Below are 21944 nucleotides of genomic sequence, written 5' to 3'. Positions count from 1 at the left end.
CCGGCCGTTCGTTTAGTCATTTTATCAGTTTAGTTCTTGTTCTCTCTGAATCTCACAAGGTTGCTAGATCGTCTGCGAATTTCGGAAATTCTGTGAGGTAATGTTATTGGAACAAAGAAATGTAGAATTGCATGAATCTTTTTCGTAGTCCAAATTTGTTAAATTTTAATTTCTCAAAAGCAGTTGCTGAAGTCAAGGAATATCCTCTTACTTTTTAAAAATTAATCTCAACCCCTAAATCCTCGTAAAATATTGGAACTTATTTCAAACAAATCCTGAACAGATACCTTGACTTCCCTGTTCAGACATCTGATACTGTTTAAACTCCAGTGTTTCCTAGTGAAATTCAACCACGAGATATCGCTATCTTGACAAAGTTGGCGCGAGTTGCGAACCTTGTTGTGTGCAGCCTATTTTGACACGTCCCACCAGATAGAGGGCGCACAGCCATCCTCCCTCCTTGCATCTCAATTTATTCCTCGCCAATCTTCCCCGCCGTGTGATCTCGCGCTCCAACTCTCTCACTCGCTCCCACTTAGTTTCTTTTGTATCTCTCTCCCTCTCTCCTCATTATCTGCCACGCGCGTAACGAGCGGCAGTTGTTAAAATTGATGGATGAAGTGGGAGAGCTCTGTGCTGCACGGTGGTGACGAAATCTGAAAACTACAGTGCATTGTACTAGAGAAGAAATCGGCTCTGAAATTACGAACACAGATTGTTGTTTATCGAGAAGATAATCGCTCGTCATTTATCACGCGCCTTTCTACCTCTGCTAGAAGATGAGGATAAAAATCTTCAAAATAATTTTATTTAGTTAACCCAGTGTGTTCGCAACAAGCATCGCAATGTGATTTATAACAAAGGTATCAACCTTGATGGCTCGGTGCGATTAAACTATGGGCATGACATTATGATAATTATTTGGGGACATTAGGTCGTGTAATATTAATTATCAGCTGACGCGTTTCGATCCTCTGACCAGGATCGTCTTCAGGGCAGTAACGAAGCATAATGGCAATTGTCAGTCCATAGTAACTAGACTCAAGATAGAGAGACCCTGTTAGAAATATAGTTCATTCCAGGGCCTCCAGAGTCACGGAGAGAGATGTTGACGAGTTAATTATGGACAACTATTAATTGTTAATTATTAACAAAGGTGACGGCTATATACTGAGTAGTTCCTTTTTTAAGAAAGGTCTTCCTTATTTGTGCTAGTCTGCATTTTACGTCGTCCTTACTAACAACATTAATCTAATTCCTACGCTACAAACGTTTTTGACAAATGCTGCACACATCGCAGTTTTGTCATGCTGCCTAGCAATCGGAAGCAACTTCAATAATGTCAAAAATTCTAATTATAACAATTTTAAATAAAATGTTCAAAATTTCCCGCCTTTTTAACAACATATCACGGTTTCCTTCATAACTATCTTATTGTTTCACGGATAATTATGATTTGTTAAGATTTCCGTCCCATATGTGGTACTACAATATGTACCTCATTCAGATCAATAGGATTTATATTATATTTTATATAACATATTTATTTACAAAAATATTAATATTCTCAGGTACTCGGAATAAAAACTCGACAAACATATCTATATTACAGTCTGTGAGGTTCATTTTGTAGGTGGAGGTTTGATACACACTTTAGAAAAGGAAAAGTACGCACATCCTTATAAATTTGGAATTTATAAGGGAAACAGTGATATATTGTTTAACAGGCGGGAAATTTTGAACATTTTATTTTAAAATATTATAATTATTAGCATTATGACATTATTGAAGTTGCTTCTGGTTGCCACGAAACATGCCAATACGGAGATATGTGCAGCAATTGTCAACAGAAATTGTAGCATATTTAACAATCGAATTAATTTTAACCTTCATTTCCTAATATAATATTTTCTGCATCATCTGACTTCGTTCGACTGCACTCAATTATTACTTTTATTTTGGACTTATTTATGTTCATCTTTTACTCCTTCTCTAAGACTGGTGTCCATGCAATTCAGCAATTTCTCCAGACTTAGTAAAATAACAGTATCATCGGCAAATCTCAGAGTTTTGATTTCCTTCACCGCCTGTTCTCAGTAAACTTTTGGAAAGGAAAGAGGACAACTGCAACCTTGCCTCGCTTCTTTCTGGATTACTGTTCTTTAACATAGACCTCGATTATTGTCACTGAAGACTGATTTTTGTACAGATTACAGATAATCCTCCTCTCTGGGTAACTGCTCACGATCACCTTCAGAATCTCAAATATTTTGGTCCAGTCGACGTTATCGAATGCATTTTCTAGGTATCTTGTCCTCATTAATTCGGTCTTCTACGATCAGACGTAAAGTAAAGATTGCTTCACGTGTTACTACATTTCTTTTGAAGTCAGACTGATCTTCTTCCAACTAATACACATACGGGTACTGCATCTTCATTATGGATTGTTGTACATTTCAACATTCAGTTTGTGCCTCTCTGATCCTCCGCTTGCAACTAGAAATGTGGTTTCTTCTACAGGTCTTAATTTGAAACCACTAAGTACTGAGTTTAACCATAAAAACCTACGTATCTTCTTTTCGTACCCCTGTGGCCGAGTCCATTCTCCTACCGTAGATAGTCCCTTCACCGCATGTATCTCTAATACCGAAGCCGGCGAACTATCCCCAAGCCACACCTATTTTCGGCATAGCAGGTGAGGCCACAAGTGTAATATCTGATATGCTGCATTGTAAAGAAAACCAAAACCAAACCCCATGGCACTACAACCCTTGAAGGGCCTTGGTCTACCAAACGACCGCTGCTCAGCCCGAAGGCCTGCAGATTACGAGTTGTCGTATGGTCAGCACAACGAATTCTTTCTGCTGTTATTCTTGGCTCTCTAGACCGGGGCCGCTATCTCACCGTCAGATAGCTCCTCAGTTCTAATCACGTAGGCTGAGTGGACCTTGAACCAGTCCATAGGTCCGGATAAAAATCCCTGATCTGGCCGGAAATCGAGCCCGGGGCCTCCGGGCAAGAGGCAGGCACGCTACCCCTACACCACGGAGCCGGCTTTATATACTTTATTGTGTCGATTCTAAAACAGGAAACAGTGGAAATTTGCAGGAAATGAATGGCTCCCTTTAGCCCAAGAAGGAAGTATTAATTTGAAATGTTTTATCTAAGAAAAGAAAGAAAGAAAGAAAGAAAGAAAGAAAGAGGAGGTATAAAATCTCTCATAAAATTTCTCAGTTTGCGTTGAGAATTCAACGCTAGTTAGATGCTGACTGCCAAAACTATTAGAATTTCATATCACTGTAACACTTCTCTGACAGAATAACTAGACTCTGTAGTACAAAAGCGATGATAATGGAAGCGAGCATATGATTTTATTTTCAATATCAGTATGTAAATATGTGAATAAAGCCATCTCCGTACAGCCCGTAAAGGATCGTGCCGTAGTGGAAAATAAGGATTTCATTATTCGTAACTTCGGTGTTAGGAGGGATCAAATGATTATTTCTGTGCTTGGCCACCTTTGCCTTTACCATCCCGTTTCCTTATACTAACACCAAGGTACTTACAGTGATTCCCCATGATTAGAGGCATGATTTTTTCGCATTAATTTATGTTCGATTTCTCGAAAAGAAACAATTTATCGCGTTATTTCGCGAAACAGGGCTGACCCCATCGCTTTAATTTCGCTTTAATCATTTCGTAAAATTATTCATAAAATGTTTAATTCGTGAGATTTGTGAATTATTTATGTGAAAGATAGATACATAAATAAAGAGAAACAAAAATGATAATCATTCATTATGCCTTTATAATCTTGATTAAAACTATAATATAGGCCTAATCAAGATTAATAACAAATTGCCCCTTCGCTATATATGGCCGCAGCTGTCACTCTATTGTATATCGCCATACCACTAAGGGATTTTACAATTTTAATTAGTACGAAGAGATACTTCTGTCGAATTGAGAAGTCGTTATTCTGTCATCTGTTTCTCTTCATACACGTGATATTGGAATACAAGATCGTCATTTTCAATGAATTTCGCTGCATTTTTGCACTTATCGCAAAATAAGTGCATTTCGCTTTAAACTGGCCTTGTAGATTTACTTCGCTGTAAGTCACTGATTTCGTAACCAGAATTATACGGTTCTTTAAGATATCTCAAAATCGCTTCAAAATATTTTTTGTCGCGCTTATCGTTAAAGCGAAAAAATCATGGCTCTACCCATGAGTTACTGTTACCCCATCAACATAGTAATTAAGACCGAGAGGACTTCTCCTCTTAGTAAAACTTACAACCTGTCTTTTCATCCCGTTCCGAATTCCCGTCGGGAAATCGAACCCAAATCCTTCTGAGTGAGTACGTCTTTGCCACCTCGTATGGACAGCCTCCTCCCCCTCCCTAGATATGTAAACAAACCACATAAAATGCGAAAGATGCTGTATATTGAGCAGATGTTGTGTTTGTATATTTAGTTAAAATACTCAAACGCGTTTAAGTAGGACTAATGTCACGTGAAGCCGGTTTTCCTATTAATAGTCCAAAGAGGAATTTATATTCATGGTATAATATGCATGCTGCTAATACTAGCTTAAGTCTAATAATATATCTATTAAGGGATCAAACACGTTAACCATATGTTTTTCTGTCATGTTCCAGAGCCAAATCGAAGAACGGTGGCCGTATACTCAGGGAGAAGCTGGAGAAGATAGGCCTGAACTTACCGGCAGGCCGCAGAAAGGCAGCCAACGTAACATTGCTCACCTCGCTCGTAGAAGGTAAGACATAATAACATTTGAAAACGAACCTCAGGGTTATAAGGAAGTGGCGTCGATAGTTCTTGTTCAACAGGTAACGGCTTTGGACATCCAGCGTTGACAAGCCATTATTCTCTTCTGAATTAGTGTTAGAGTAACTGAGGTGCTGAAGATAAAATACCTTATAGCCCATAACCAGCTTCTGCGAACACATTTAACTGTCTATGTAGCACCTGCGTCGTGCATTGTTTGCGCAAGAACATTGCCCATTCATTCAGTGCGGAGTACAGACAACCAGCAAGCACGTGTAAATGCAGTATGCTAAACTAGTATTGGGTGGATTGATAAACAAAATTTGGAAATGAAGCAATGTCAAATGCTGTACAAGTTTATTTATTGATTGATTGATTTATTAAGTTAAATGCATGTTTCATTCCATTCATTAGCAATTACACAGAATAAAATTTGTTGAAAAATGAAATGCCTTACGCTGAAATAATCTCGATATTGATAGACCTACTCATAGTTTTGGCCGAAGCTTTTAACATCACAATACTGTGTGTTTTGTTAATTATCATTCATTTTCAGTAGTGTACGGCAATTTTCAGGCCTCTTTTTAAGGCTATTTGGGCCAAACGGTGGAACAAAGACTCAGTCCGCCTCGTGTCGGTAGATTTACCAGCACGCAAAATAATTCCATCGTCGCCATAAGACCTGTCTGTGTCGGTGCGACGTAAAGCAAAAAAAAAAAAAAAAAACCTATCTGTGTCGGTGCGACGTAAAGCCACTAGCAAAAAGAAAAATCCTGCGCAATTCCGACTCCTCGGTGTCTCGTAAAATCATAAAAGTAGTTCGAAAAAAACGTAAAACCAATAACTTTACTAATGTTTTTTAAGGATATAAAATCGAGGCAGTCGCATGTAAGAAGTTAACTGGGACATGAAAATCGAAATTTTATTCTATCTCTGAAAACTGTCATAAAATTGTACGATAACTTCTAAGCTGTTTAAACTTATTAGCATTAATACCTGCAATACGCTATATGCGGTGTAATGGTAATGCGAGACTGTTCAGTTACGGTCATGAACAGTTAAAACATACATGCAAGGGGTTTGAAGGAAGAAGAAAAATAGTGACGACTTGCATCATGGTAAATTAGAACAACGAGTTTGAATGCCATTATCGGGTCGCAGCTTTTCCGCTTGGACCATGTTTGGCTTTCCTGTGCCTTTCGCCTACGCGTGTGGAATCTAACTTATCCTAGTTCCCGTATTAATCCATTCATCCGCTATTTAATGCTGTCTGTGCAACAAGAAGTGCTTCAGTGTATTATCCCAAACAAGTTCTGTCTTAAACATACTGTAGGTCTCTTCCTATACAATTAATTTCAACATGCCTTTAAAGCATATCAGATAATTAAGAACCTTTGTGAAATGAAATCGTTCTTTTCAGTCTAATTTATAGACTAAATAACGGGAATCATGTTCTGGTAGAACCAGTCATGTATACTGCTGTCTTATGTACTTTTTTAAACTTCTTTCGATATTTCATTAGGGTACAAATGTAATTTATTGCTTGAACCCCTGATATCTAAGGGACTAACTTCTCAGTATGTTTCGTTTTACATTTTTCAAAAATATAATTATGGATAGTTCCAGATAATAGTAAACCAGTCTGATCCTTTTTAATTGTTGAAATTTCATTTTGAAACCACCAATTTGAAAAAAAAATAATTAAGTGGCATAGATTAGATGAGTTAGGTTTTAGTGTTAACAACACTGTTCACTTACCCCAATTTTCAGATGATTTCAGGGAATGGAATGGGCTCCATCCAGCCTAGGGAATACAGCTGAGGAATAAAAGTAGTTTCGAATTCCACTCTCGGTTCTTGTTCGTTGCTTACCTCTCCTCCACGGGGGCGCACGGCTAGTGACACATACAGTAGTGTGGTGGTCACAGGACCCCCAACTGAGTTTTAGATTGCTGTATCGTTTCTATCCGACCTGCCTTGGTCAGCAGTTGTTCTTTTCCGACTTCCGAAAACGTTAGTTTTATGGGGCTTTGGGGGCATGTCATGTTCCCATCTTTTATTACCCTTCCCTTTGCTTAGCCCATATCCATAGGCCCAGTTTCTTCAACGAATATTAAGTGTTAACACTGCTGTTACGGATACTTAACACATAATTTAACAAAATGACCGTCTCATCAAGAAATATTAACGCTAACAAATTGTTAATACTTGTTAAATTAACATGGCAGCAGTCCTGTGTTAAACCTCTTAAGAGGTGTCAAAATTTAAAAAAAATTTAAGCTTTACTGCTGTATGAAGACCATTTATAAAATAAAGGAGGCAAAGGACGACCCATACTAAGAAAAAAACTGCTTTTTAGAGTTGTCAGAAGAAAGATATCTAATCTAATATCTAATTCTAATATCTAATTACCAAAGACATAGTGAACACAGTACAAGAAGAAATTAAAAATAGGTCAGAGTTTCCAACAGACTGAAACTTATCAGTGTCTCCAGTGCAGCAGTAGCATATAGTTTTTAGATATTATGCTTCAGACTTTTTTTCCATGTAACTGTAGGCGACTATGTTAATGAGTGCAAGACACGAGTGTGTAGAATTCTGCAAAGAATTCCTGCTGCCATTGCAGCACTAACAAGGAATTTCATTATTTTCCCCGCAGTAAGTAATGCCCGAAGATCATTCAAAACATATCAATTATCACATTTTCCCGGTGTTGTAGAAGCCTTAGATTGCACTCACGTACAAATATACTGAATGTAATATATAGCAGTCCGTTCTTTCATTTTTCAAGCACACTCGCATACTTTCATATTATATCTATAAACAACATTTGTCTCGCATTCCTCATAATAAAGCTTTTGTTGCCTCTTACTTGATATGTTTGCGTCTTAGTGGTCTCCGCTAATAATAACAATATCAACCATGTGTGACAAAATACTATTCCAACAAATCACTAGGAGTGCTTTATGTAAAGAAACGAAATACGCTCACTGGAGAATGCGTTCACACATCTCATGAAAACATGTTAATTTGTCTTCAGCAATTGGTTCGTAACAAATGTTGGAAATGTGTTCGTGAAACAGGGTACTTTTGACCGAAGTATTAAATTAATAACAATTGTTAGTTAACATTTGTTAAACGAAACTTAACACAGAGTTGAAGCAACCGGGGCTTAATGTCTGCTTATGGGCGCAATGGCCGAATGACACTGAATATCATCACTCGTACCTTAGCAGCTTCCATACTGTCACGACTATAAATGGGATTAACGCTTCGGCTTCCACTTTTTCTCACCCTTCGGGGTGCAGGTCATATTCTGACCAGTTAAGATTTATATCCACGGTACCACCTACCCCCAAACCATTCTGCCCCAGCCCCAACATGTCGAAAGTAGCACTCAAGGCCGAAATAGGCCGAAGGGCTTTAATGCTCAAATGGACTTGAGACCCGCCTAAATACGTCCGCTGAGACGCGTGGTCTACCCTCTACCTTTGCTATGGCCTATGCCAGGAGAAAGATTTTTTAAAATATTGCATCCATCATGAAACTGTAACAGGCGGTAACATTTCGGGATAAATTTCAGGAAATAAACTATAGGAAGAAGACTATTCTTCAAGGTCACGAACATAGTAGAAAGAAAATAACAGGATATCGACCACCAAGAACATACGAATGAATGAAATTCCGTTCTGGATCAAGGTTTTCATTGATATCCCGTCTCGGTCATTAATGTATGCCAGACTGCAGGATGTGAGAGAGATGAATCATTAGCCAGCTTCCTGCTGTAGAAAGAGAAACATGATAGGTTGAAGGGAGTTGAGCAAAGACATGCGGTGTAAAAGTGCTGCTTTATTTATGTTTATTATCAGACGGAAGTGTCGTCATTGACCGGTGTTCGATAACGCGCATGCTCTCTTGACTTTTTCTGACCGTGAGAATTTCCTGCATCAGCTGACCTTGATTGCAGTCTGGATTAACGGGAGAGCCAGTGCTCACGTGCTACCGTGCGTTAACCGGTTATAGGCTGCTCGGTAGAAGGGTGGAGCATGCAGATTTCATAATCAAAGATATATTTTTTTACGAACAGCGTTAATTTGAAGTCACACTTGCCCTTAAAACAAAAATCACAACCACACTTTTGAAGTCTGTCAAATTCTAGTAACTTATCGATATTGTTATACGACAGTTTCTTATAGAAAAGGGAGGTGTTCTGGTTTTATAAAATGTATTTAGTCAGTTTTTTGTTCACATTTGTATACTACCATACTTGATCTTTTTCTCTCTTCACTTTTTATAGCGTGTGTCTTTTTAGTTCCCTCAGTCTTCGAGAACATATTCGGTCGCTAATTCTGTAGCTGCTTTTTCCGGTTCATCCCATTGTGATGAGCTACAAGTATCGCTGTGTGAGGGTGTTTTCTGTGAATGTAGGTGTAACTGTACGGGCTAGGAATGGGAAAGTTGTGTCTGTGGTACCACACAGACGTTTGCTTGGAGTTTAAATGGGGAAGCACGGAAAACCTTTTTGAGGATGGCTGACAGGGAATTCGAATGCTCTACAAGATGGCTTTTCGGCTAAACAACGTCCAGTTGAGAATCGTGGATGACGTTATCAATGAGAAAATCTTACGTTATTTTGGTTGGTCTTCTGACCCCAACTTGGCAGGTTCGATCTTGGCTCAGTCCAGTGGTATTTGAAGCTGCCCATACACGTCAGCTCGTGGCGGTAGATTTACTGGCACGTAAAATAACTTCGGTGGGACTAAATTCCGGAAATTCGGCGTCTTCGAAAATCGTAAATGTAGCTAGTGGCACTTAAAACCATTATTATTATTATTATTATTATTATTATTATTATTATTATTATTATTATTATTATTATTATTATTATTATTATTATTATTATTATTATTATTATTACTCGTGGACGATCGACCATAGGACTTGCGTTCATAGGGATGTTTTGAGGTGTACGATTCGAACCCCAATTACTTATCACACTTTTAAGAGCAATTACTTATCACACTTTTAAGAGCACCAGTATCACATCGGTATTCAGCCACAGTGTTTACCCAAGAAGTCTTATTCTCAGAACACTATATTTACCTTCCAAGGTGTTTTCCTATCACTGGGATATGAAGGTTGCTTCCGCTGCTCTAATGATCTGTTCTCATTGCGAAGTAGATCTCATTACACTACACAGGATGCAATCATTCGTTCATGCATGACCTGTCCAATCCTCCTCGCCCTTACAAGACATGAAAGGATTCCCTTTCCATTACTCTCCTCATAGAACTAATAACCAGATTCCCAGTTAGGGCCTGTTTCGTCCCTGAGGAACACATTAGTGTACAGTTCTTCTGGACAACTTAAGTGATTTATTATATTTACTTTACCTAACAAGGTCCTGATTCTGATAAATATCAATAGAGACTAACGTAATTTATATCAGGAATTTTACAAAAATGTAATAATAATCATGTTATTGACTTTACGTCCCACTAACTACTTTTACGGTTTTCGGAAACGCCGAGGTGCCGGATTTTAGTCCCGCAGGAGTTCTTTTACGTGATAGTAAATCTACCGAAACGAGGCTGACGTATTTGAGCAAATCAAATACCACCGGAATGAGCCAGGACCGAACCTGCCATGTTGGAATCAGAAGGCCAGCACATCAACCGTCTGAGCCACTCAGCCCGGCACGAGAATCTCCATTTGCCTTCGACCAGAGCAGAATCGTACAATTGCAGGTCTGCGAACGACGCTTTCCTTATAGATTACTAATAATTCCATTGGCTTCACGTCCCACTAACTACTTTTACGGCTTTTGGAGACGCCGAGGTACCGGAATTTAGTCCTGAAGGAGTTCTTTTACGTGCCAGTAAATCTACTGACACGAGGCTGACGTATTTGAGCACCTTCAAATACTACCGGACTGAGCCAGGATCGAACCTGCCAAGTTGGGGTCAGACGGCCAGCGCCTCAACAGTCTGAGCCACTCAGCCCGGCCCGTATATTATGGAACGTAGGAAATTGGAAGTAAGTAACCAGAGGTGAAAATTAACGCTTCCTTCGTAACACAAGGTTTTTTTACAAGTTGCTTTACTTCGCACCGATGGGATAGGAAAGGCCTAGGAGTGGGAAGGAAGCGACCGTGGCCTTTATTAAGGTACACTCCCAGCACATACCTGGTGTGAAATTGGGAAACCACGGAAAACCATCTTCAGGGTGCCGACAGTGGGGTTCGAACCCACTATCTCCCGAATACTGGATACTGGCAGCACTTCAGCGACTATCGAGCTCGGTACGCAAGGGTCTAAAGGACTAGCTGTGAATATGATAATCACAATGTTTGCTTGATCGAGAAATTTAATTTGCTGTCTACGGCGACGAATCCTACAGCGAATAAATTCACGCCCACGATGTGGAAAGGGCGCCTTTCACAGTTGACCAATGAAAACGATTGTTCGTCCATGTCTAGGATCGTAGTATGTAACTGCAAATGGTTTCTACAGGATCCGCTGCAATCGCTGTTGACGATTAAGACGCCAGATACCATACCACCTGGACTACATTTACGAAAGAAAAAAAATATACGCCTCAATCCAGGATCGACTCCTCGACCTCCTGCATGCTAACCCAAAATTCTATCCACTGCACCAACTGTACAGCACGACTAATATGTGCTGACAGAGATAGTTACCCTACATGTGGTTACAGTGTTGCCACTCATCAACGTCCTTTTTCTGCCGGATATACTCGCAGGACGAACTTTTGTGAGATACATTTTCTTATTGCTGGCATATGAGGAGTCGCGCTGCGACGCCCGAGTGCGCGAATTTCGATTCATCCTGCATATTACAGTACTTCTTACATCGCAGACCCATTATAAATCGACTTTGCCTTGAAGATGGTGTAAATTTATAAATAATGAAAAATAAAACGTCAACAATAAAATATTTGAAATCCATATTACTGACTAGATACTTTATTTCGACAATACTTGCCACACAGTACGTATTCTAGTCAAACCTTGCTGCCTAGACCTACACAGTCCCATTCACATTTTGACCTCTAAGTCATTTCAGTAGGCCGCGTCTGTGGTGTAGTGGTTAGCGTGATTAGCTGCCACCCCCGGAGGTCCGGGTTCGATTCCCGGCTCTGCCACGAAATTTGAAAAGTGGTACGAGGGCTGGAACGGGGTCCACTCAGCCTCGGGAGGTCAACTGAGTAGAGGTGGGTTCGATTCCCACCTCAGCCATCCTCGAAGTGGTTTTCCGTGGTTTCCCACTTCACCTCCAGGCGAATGCCGGGATAGTACCTAACTTAAGGCCACGGCCGCTTCCTTCCCTCATCCTTGCCTATCCCTTCCAATCTTCCCATCCCCCTACAAGGCCCCTGCTCACCATAGCAGTTGAGGCCGCCTGGGCGAGGTACTGGTCATACTCCCCAGTTGTATCCCCCGACCAAGAGTCTGAAGCTCCAGGACACTGGAGTCCGAGGGAAAAGCCGAACCTGGAGGGTAAACAGATGATGATGATGATGATGATGATGAAGTCATTTCAGTTTGAGAGGATCAGTCAAAGAATTTGGCCAGGTAATACAGCATGTCTGGAGGTGGCAGTGAAGGATTTGGTCAGCGTGCCGACAGGGTTGTAGGTGGCCACAGAGCAGGTGGGCGGGCCTGGACCAGCAGGTGCAGCCAGCTTGAGGCCATTAGGACCGCTTTTTGCCCCTCTCTGGGCAGCGGAAGTGAGCCGAGCATCGTGTTGTTGACCCGATACTCTCAAGGTTCGGGCGGGTTCTTATTCGCACCTAACATGTTGCGTACGCGGTACCGTTCATTCACATACCAAGGATATTCCACCTCTAGGGCACTAGGTGTAATGGTCAGTTAGCTTCAGAAAAATAATAAGCACTACATGTTTATATTAATAAAAGATTATCGTTAAAAGGCCATATTTAATTACACAGAACGGGCCCATTTAATCCTCTTCATAAAAAATTCCGACGTATCAGTTTCGGATGCACTGGATACATACAATTGCTAGAAGGTAGCTTTTGAAAACATGCAAATTTATTTTACAACCTAGTGCATCTCTTGGAATGATCAGCTAAGAAAACTAGTTGGGAGCTCGCTTCCTGTGCTCAAGGTTTGCTGGATCGAATATCCGCGCAGTCACTTGTAATTTAGGAGGCTTAATTCAGCGAGACCTCTATTGTGATAATAATTATCACACAATTAAATATGAATAAAATAAAATAATCGCCGCACTTTATGGTGCCACTTTGCGCTTATCCTCGGGTTTCGACATAAATATGCCCTGCTGTTGGGCAATCACCTTGTAATTAACTAACTGAATACACATACAATTAATCGAAAATTCTAATATAATTTGTGATGGGCGCCAGCTACAAATAAATGTAACAATAAAGCGAGACTCTTGAATACCTCTAGGGTGTGGGGTAATAAGCTTACTTTGACAGCATAACATATAATAGGTTCTGAAAAAAAAAAAGGATAGTGTCGTTTGATTCCCAACTAGAATTTCGGATTACCTGTTTTACCATGGAATAAAACAATTAACTGCACTTGATATTAAACAAACTATATTCTTAAAATTTTGAAATAAAATAGTGAGATTTGCTGCGATACTGAAATTACATTATAAAACTCTGAAATTAAACCGGAATGAAGCTCTAGGCATTACATTTGAAATACACTTGACCAGACATTTTGACATTTTCGTACAGGAAATTTATCCATCACTAGTTCACATTACAGTACCTTGGACACTTTGTTATGGTGACGTACTCCTTGGAACTGGCATTAGATGTAGGTATCTCAAACCTAATTTAATGACCTATCCTCTTACCTTCACCAACGAAAAATAGCATGGTCTATATATATAACAACACTGCTCAGTCAACTTTACACATAATCCACGGAATTGTTAGTCTCCATCTCAAAGACTCTATCTTGGGCTGTCACCGGAAACGACACAAGTCGACTCGACCGAACACATACACGGAGCACACCCCGAACATCTAATGCATCTGATCACTGAAGACTCCGTATCCAACTGACTGCTTCCTCACCATCCATATGACTGACTACCATGGGATACAAGCCCTTATATAGATTGTCATTGTCACATGGTTTACCCCTACGTCATGGGTAATTCAGACCATGACCTCACCCAAACCAAGCTTAGAATTATTGCCACAGGCAGGGTAAAACTTACCTGAGAGCACCTCCTGTTTCAAGATGAACGCAGTGACTATGGGTTAGTAGCATAATTCCACACTGAATGTAACTGTACTGCACCACCTAGTGCAACTTCTTCAACGTCGGTTCACATAATAAATTAACCTCTTACATAACGCAGCAAATCTCGCAGTATACAAATGCCCTTAATTCTAACACACACACATCATAAATGAAATGAAATGGAGCGAGCGATAATTAACAGCGAAATCAAATGATAGAATTGAATACAAGTAATAATAATAATAATAATAATAATAATAATAATAATAATAATAATAATAATAATAACAATTACTGAGATGTGTTTGTAACGGGATTTGAACCATTTCGACCTCTCTTAAAATCAGTTGTTATTGAATCAGTGCTGTAGCTGATAAAAAAAGAAGCACTGTTAACATCACTTGCCATTATGTCAAAGAAGGCTACAGATAGTTTCATTCTGCGCTTCTTTTGTACAGTTTTTTACTCGTGTCAGCTAGCCAACATTTTTAGACTAAAATCACTACCGCAAATTTAAAATAGCTGTTCTTTGGTAACAATGATGAAATCTCTTATTTTAGTGGTTAAGAGAACTTTTGAAATATTTTTTCATTTAAAATATAACGAATTTCTGTGCCTTCTTTAGAAGGGTCATATTTAGCCACAAGTTGTATTAGCAACGGTGATGTTTTCATTCTTCTCCTAGCAACTTGACAGCATGGCGGATGCGTTCGCAATTTTTGGAATAAACGAATCAGTGCAGCGGAATTCTTGAGGCGCTTCACCGTATGTTTAGCGCGAACTAGCCAAGGCAAAACCACGATATTTTGAAAGTAATCACATCACAGCAACTCATGAGGCTGCTGTTCATAGTTTCCATGAAAAGCAAAGAATGGATGTCTTTCCACAAAGAGAATAAAATACAATACTTTAAGAACAAAATAAAACTTTAGTATTCATAACTGTAGTTCTAATTATGGAGGTTTCTAACAGCTAACCAACAACTTCAGTTTTTAATAAATATAAAATGGGTATTTTCAAATCTTTATGTTTCTTCTCAGTTCGCTAACCACGTGTGTTTGTTTACGCTGATACGGTGCACTAGCCGAATTACAGCGATGACTTGAATGGGGTAATTAAACAGCGTTATCATTACATATCCTGGACTATAACAGCAGTAGGCCTACACGATATTCTCGCCAAATTTGAACTTCCAATACCCGAAGTGATAGTCTGATGGAACTCGAAATATGTCATCGCCACTGGTTCCTCATAAAGCTGAAAAGGGTTTGAATCCCGGTCATTCCATTTTCACCAATCTTACATGTAAAGTCGCGTCCCTATGGCTCGAAAACTGGAGGTTCTTTGGATATGACCATGCGATACTTGCTATTTAGGAATTCGAAATCGATAGAGAGCTTTACCGTAATCATCCTGTTTTACGTAGGCCTACTGAAGTGACGAGACTGGTAGATTCATCCGCTCCATATTACTGCCTTCAAGTAATATCAAATATTGTCACTGTATGCTGACCCTCAATTCCACAGGGTTCGAGGTAGGTGGTAACTAAGTAACACGCCATGCTAATTTTGTAGATTGTGTCTGTTATTCCTGGCCATCTAGTCTCGGAGACTCATTCCTTGACCCTGATCCTAATTTTATCTTGAATTGGAGCCAGTGGAATGGGACAAGACAGACATAATAACATTTTGTCATATTGACATTTGACGAAGGTCGAATAGCTCTGGAGTGCTGAGGATTGATTATGCTGGAGGATGCGTGTAAAACTGTTAAGTAATCTCAAGGCAGAGGACAAAACACCCGTAAGTGAATTATTTATTTATTTATTTATTTATTTATTTATTTATTTATTTATTTATTTATTTATTTATTTACTCAATGCACGAGGGATTTTAAAACTGAAAGGTCAAGTCCCTATGATGTGAATATCACGTAAAACTGGACGATCCGTAGCTGTGATTACGATATCAGTAGAAAAGTAAAACTACAAGATTTTAAAATTAATTTATCCATTTACTGATTAATATTTTATTTTTAAAAGTGTTAGATTGTTTATGTTGTTCAAAAGGAGATGAAACCATTCAAGATTAAAGATAAATATTCCGTCGAAATGCTTTTATCGCTTCTTGGCTGGCGAGATGTTTCCGGAGGTGAAACATTTGCCATATTTGTTGATGCCCCTTAAAACTACAATCTCCACCACCAGCAGCGCAACCACCGGATCGAAAGTGTTCATCTTCCTACTTGGAGGTAACGGCCGCGAAAAGAACAGTGAATCTTGGGACAGGATCTCATTATCCACCAGAGTATCGTGTAATAATCCCGCCGCCCTGTGCTTTATTTCGTTTTATGAATTGTCATTCTCAGCAATGAGATTATCTACCGAGCAAAAAGAGTAAGCTGCGAACACAGGAAACTAGCAATTGCATGGAATTTGCACAGCACGTCCTAAATTAAGTTCACAGTCCTTTCTTCCTTGTCACTTCTGTACTTATTCATTCCTACGTAGAACTTAATGATACTCTTCAGCTACAAACATATTTTGAACATATCTAACCAAATTTTGCACTATATATTATTTTCTCTCTGCCTGTCTCTCTCTCTCTCTCTCTCTCTCTCTCTCTCTCTCTCTCTCTCTCTCTTCCTCGCCCCTATATTCCTCTTGTATTTTCTACAGTCCATTCATTCCCAAGATAACGGATTCCAACCTGGCTGACATCGGTGGCATTTGAGCTTTTTAATGCATCAAGTATTGGTCATCGTTTTTCGATACGTTTAAGAGCTTGTACGAGAAAAATCGATACCTGGGGATCTGTTACAACCATTACGGCATAGAATGGACGGTAGACATATTATAATTGTTATTTATCCTTCTTACGGCTGATGAAATGTTTGGTTAAAATATATCCATTAACAAACAATGTTAATTATTTATAGGCCTAAGTATGTGTATCACCGTTTCTGTTTTTCTGTTTTGAATGTAATTTCTTCTTCTTTATCGGTTTATCCTCCAGGGTCGGTTTTTCTCTCGGACTCAGCGAGGGATCTCACCTCTACCGCCTCAAGGGCAGTGTCCTGGAGCTTCAGACTCTGGGTCGGGGGATACAACTGGGGAGAATGACCAGTACCTCGCCCAGGTGGCCTCACCTGCTATGCTGAACAAGGGCCTTGTGGGGAGATGGGAAGATTGGAAGGGATAGACAAAGAAGAGGGAAGGAAGCGGCCTTGACCTTAAGTTAGGTACCATCTCGGAGAAATGGGAAACCACGGAAAACCACTTCCAGGATGGCTGAGGTTGGAATCGAACTCGCCTCTACTCAGTTGACCTCCCGAGGCTGAGTGGACCCCGTTCCAGCCTCCGTACCACTTTTCAAATTCCGTGGCAGAGCCTGGAATCGAACCCGGGCCTCCGGGGATGGCAGCTAATCACACTAACCACTACACCACAGAGGCGGACTTGAATGTCAAATTATTCGCCGCACACGTAGCCCTATGTGTGGTCCTGCTGCTATTGGCAGAGATTTTAGGTTTAGGATGTATACGAACGAGCTTATCAGCTTCTTTCAGCGTTGCCGAAAATAAGCAGGAGTTCTGCCCGGCTCCATGGATAAATGGTTAACGGGATAGCCTTTTGGTCACAGGGGTTCCGAGTTCGATTCCCGGCAGGATCGGGAATTTTAACCTCAATTGGCTAATTCCCCTCGCACGGGGGCTGGGTGTATGTGTCGTCTTCATCATCATTTTATCCTCATCACGACGTGCAGGTCGCCTACGGACGTCAAATCTAGACCTGCATCTAGCGAGCCGAACTTGTCCTCGGACACTCCCGGCACTAAAAGCCATACGCCATTTCAGCAGGAGTCGTTATCCTTCTAAGGCCGAGAGTTCCTGGTGAGGAAAGGCACCGTGGAAAGTGGGGATTTGAAATATTCCACTGATACCACAAACCTGATGCTGTCAGGGTGGGGAAAATAAGACGAGTGTAAGGCTGGTCAGGAAAGGTAGAAAGAGAGGGAAGTGATGAGTTTGCGGAAAGAAAGAGCGAAGAGAAGAGGAGAAAATACGGTCTTCTGACCTACATTAATAATAATAATAATAATAATAATAATAATAATAATAATAATAATAATAATAATAATAATAATATTTCGCTTTACGTCCCATTAACTACTTTTTCGGTCTTCGGAGACGCCGAGGTGCCGGAATTTAGTCCCGCGGAATTCTTTTACGTGCCAGTAAATCTACCGACATGAGGCTGACGTATTTGAGCACCTTCAAATACTACCGGACTGAGCCAGGATCGAACCTGCCACGTTGGGGTCAGAAGGCCAGCGCCTTAACCATCTGAGCCACTCAGCCCGGCGAATTTTATTTATTTTGTCGGCTAAACTCCGAACATGTCACAAGAGACCTTTTACATGTCAACATCGTACGACATGGAGTGTCGAATATACTTTTTTTTGTTTTGCTATTTTTTAATGTTGCACTAACACATCGAAGGTTTTCGGCGAAGCAAGGATGGGCAAGTGATATGATTGAGATGGTAGAGTCCGCGATCTTAATTAAGGCACAGCCCTGACATTTGCCTGATGTGGAAATGAGAAACTACGGAAAACCTTTTTCAGTGCTGACGACGGAGGAATTCGAACCTTCCATCTGACGAATGAAAGCTCACGGCCACGTGATTGAAACCGCACGGCAACTCGCTTGGTAACAGACCTGTTCCCCACGCTTCAAAAAAATTACTTGCTAATGGCTTTATGTCGCACCGACACAGATAGGCTTTATGGCGATGATGGGATAGGAAAGGCCTGGGAGTCGGAAGGAAGCGGCCGTGGACTTAACTAAGCTACAGCCCCAGAATTTGCCTTGTGTGAAAATGGAAAACCACGGAAAACCATCTTCAAGGCTGCCGACAGTGGGATTCGAACTTACTATCTCCCGGATCCAAGCTCTAAACGGAGGGATTCGAACCTTCCATCTGAAGAATGAAAGCTCACGGCCACGTGATTGAAACCGCACAGCAACTCGCTTGGTAACAGACCTGTTCCCCACGCTTCAAAAAAATTTACTTGCTAGTGGCTTTACGTCGCACCGACACAGATAGGTCTTATGGCGACGATGGGATAGGAAAGGCCTGGGAGTTGGAAGGAAGCGGCCGTGGACTTAACTAAGCTACAGCCCCAGCATTTGCCTTGTGTGAAAATGAGAAACCACGGAAAACCATCTTCAAGGCTGCCGACAGTGTGATTCGAACCTACTATCTCCCGGATCCAAGCTCACAGCCGTGCGCCCCTAACCGCACGGCCAACTCGCCCGGTCAAAAAAAATTACTATATCTCCCGGTTTAGAACCCTAGGTCTTGGGATCCGCGGCCGACACACTATCATTGATCCACAGAGGAAGCTAATAACTATCTTAACAGTTTTCGGAAATGCCAAGGTGTCAGAATTTTGTCCCGCTTAAGTTCTCTGACGTGCAAATATATCTACCTACATGTGGCTGACGTATCTCAACACTTTAGGCACTTGCGGACTGAGCCGGGATCGAACCCGCCGACTTTAGCTCAGAATACCAGCACTTCTACCGCCTGAGCCACTCAGCCTGGCGAACCAACATGTCGGGAAAAAAACAATGTTTCCTTTCCATTCCAGCTGTTAGTACATATAGCTCTGGAAGTCAGAAATTAGTTGAAAGCATGTTGAGGTGAGAGCTTTTAATACAGTACTACAAAAGAACTTTTCTTTTTGCTATTTGCTTTAAGTCGCGCCGACATAGATAGGTCTTTTGGCGACGATAGGATAGGAAAGGGCTAGGAGTAGGAAGGAAGCGGCCGTGGCCTTAATTAAGGTACAGCCCCAGCTACAAAAGAACGGATCGCATGTGTTCATAATTCTCAGGTTATTATTTTAAGGGCAGATGGTGAATAGGAAATAAAATTGATTATTTTAAAACCTTGTTTTGAAATACGCCCCTCCTTGGACAAGAAATTATGGGGTATACCGGTATAGATAGAGCCTCCGTGGCTCAGACGGCAGCGCGTCGGCCTCTCAACGCTGGATACCGTGGTTCAAATCCCGGTCACTCCATGTGAGATTTGTGCTGGCCAAAGCGGAGGCAGGACAGGTTTTTCTCCGGATACTCCGGTTTTCCATGTCATCTTTCATTCCAGCAACACTCTCCATTCTCATTTCATAGCATCTATCAGTCATTAAATTACTTTGAGAGTGGCGACCCCATCATACTAATAGCCTATATCTGCTTCACTCATTCCATCCCTGACCCGGTTAAAGACTGGAAAACAGGTTGTAGGTTTTCATTTTTCACCGGTATAGATAAATATTTAAATATTTGTGTGTGAATTCACAAAAAAATAATATGAAGCCTCCTTCTGAATGCAACACAAACTTTGACTGCAGTTTCTCGTAAACTCATTTTTTTACACTGTTAAGTACACATAGCTTATGAAATATTGTACGACTACACTGTGGCACTAAAACTCTACAATTGTTAATGTGGCTTCTAAATTGTGCTATTTCCAAAATATCGCTTGTAATTTAATTTTAATTATTCAGCGAAGTAGTAAATACTTATCAAATTGATAAATTGTAGAGTTTCATATAACTATAGATATGTTGATTGTGTGTTGAAAGTTTGGACTTCGTGGTACTTCAGTAGGTGTTTTCATCTATGTAAAGACACTTTTCAATGCGACCTCGAAGAAAAAAAAGAAAAAATCAAAATCCAGTGGACTCTAATTCACTAGAATTAGTAAGGCTATGACTTCACACAGTAAAGTTTGTGTACATCTACCTGTTAATATTATGAGTTCTGACAAAATACAGTGAGAAATATCGCGGTCATTTCAGCAATATTTCCCTCTGTTCTCATAACGGTGTATTTTTACCTTGTTTATTACAAGAGAATCTTAAAGCTTGGGTCTGATCTTTTACGTAGTTATTGTAGAAATATATGTATAAATTCGTTAAATAAATTACTAGTAACTAGAACTGTGATTTCGTTCACGTTATTTTAATTCTTGTATGCCTTACGTGTACACACACACACACACACACACACACACACACACACACACACACACACACACACACACACACACACACACACACACACACACACACACACACACACACAGAGAGAGAGAGAGAAAGAGAGAGAGAGAGAGAGAGGAGCATGCATAGTGCATTATTGTAACTTTCTTAGTTGCAGTAGCCTAATGTTATTTTTTCATTAACAATTGCAATGATGATCGTAATAATAATAATAATAATAATAATAATAATAATAATAATAATAATAATAATAATAATAATAATAATCTGGAAATGATCCTATTTAAGTTCAGCCCTGGCATTTGTCTAGTGTGAATTCTCTGCATTTAAGCACTGCTTAAAACACTTGGTTATACTTATCTTCTACCGCGAGATCAACTTTATAGTATAACCGAGCTCGATATCTGCAATCGCTAAAGTGCGGCCAGTATCTAGTATTGGACAGATAGTGAGTTCGAACCCCACTGTCGGCAGCCCTGAAGATGGTTTTCCGTGGTTTCCCATTTTCATACCGGGCAAATGCTGGGGCTGTACCTTAATTAAGGCCATGGCCGCTTCCTTCCCACTCCTAGCCCTTTCCTATCCCATCGTCGCCAGAAGACCTATCTGTGTCGGTGCGACGTTAAACAACTTGTAAAAAAAACTTTACAGTATAGTTACAAATAAAACCTTTTCGTGAATAAATTAATGTGCTGGTACGTAGTCATGCACTTCGAAAATGGTAATTAGTACGAATGAATGAATGAATGAATGAATGGCATGCCAGTAGGCTGAAGCAGGACTCACTGCCTCTAATGTCTCGTGAATATTCTG

At 40.3% G+C, this 21944-nt stretch overlaps 1 protein-coding gene across 2 annotated transcripts in view; it reads left to right on the top strand.

Moving 5' to 3' along the window:
- The window catches only part of TfAP-2 (transcription factor AP-2), a 630614-nt gene that overhangs the window by 543865 nt on the left and 64805 nt on the right, over positions 1-21944 (top strand). For both annotated transcript variants that reach the window (XM_067142506.2, XM_067142496.2), the window contains exon 6: positions 4662-4780. In XM_067142506.2, coding sequence (XP_066998607.1) covers positions 4662-4780 — 119 coding nt within the window. The remainder of the gene's footprint in view (positions 1-4661; positions 4781-21944) is intronic.

Source organism: Anabrus simplex, chromosome 1, assembly GCF_040414725.1.
Source record: "Anabrus simplex isolate iqAnaSimp1 chromosome 1, ASM4041472v1, whole genome shotgun sequence".
NCBI classification, from domain to species: Eukaryota; Metazoa; Arthropoda; class Insecta; order Orthoptera; family Tettigoniidae; genus Anabrus; species Anabrus simplex.
Note: the sequence above shows the minus strand (reverse complement) of the source record. Positions and strands in the feature narration are given on the sequence as shown.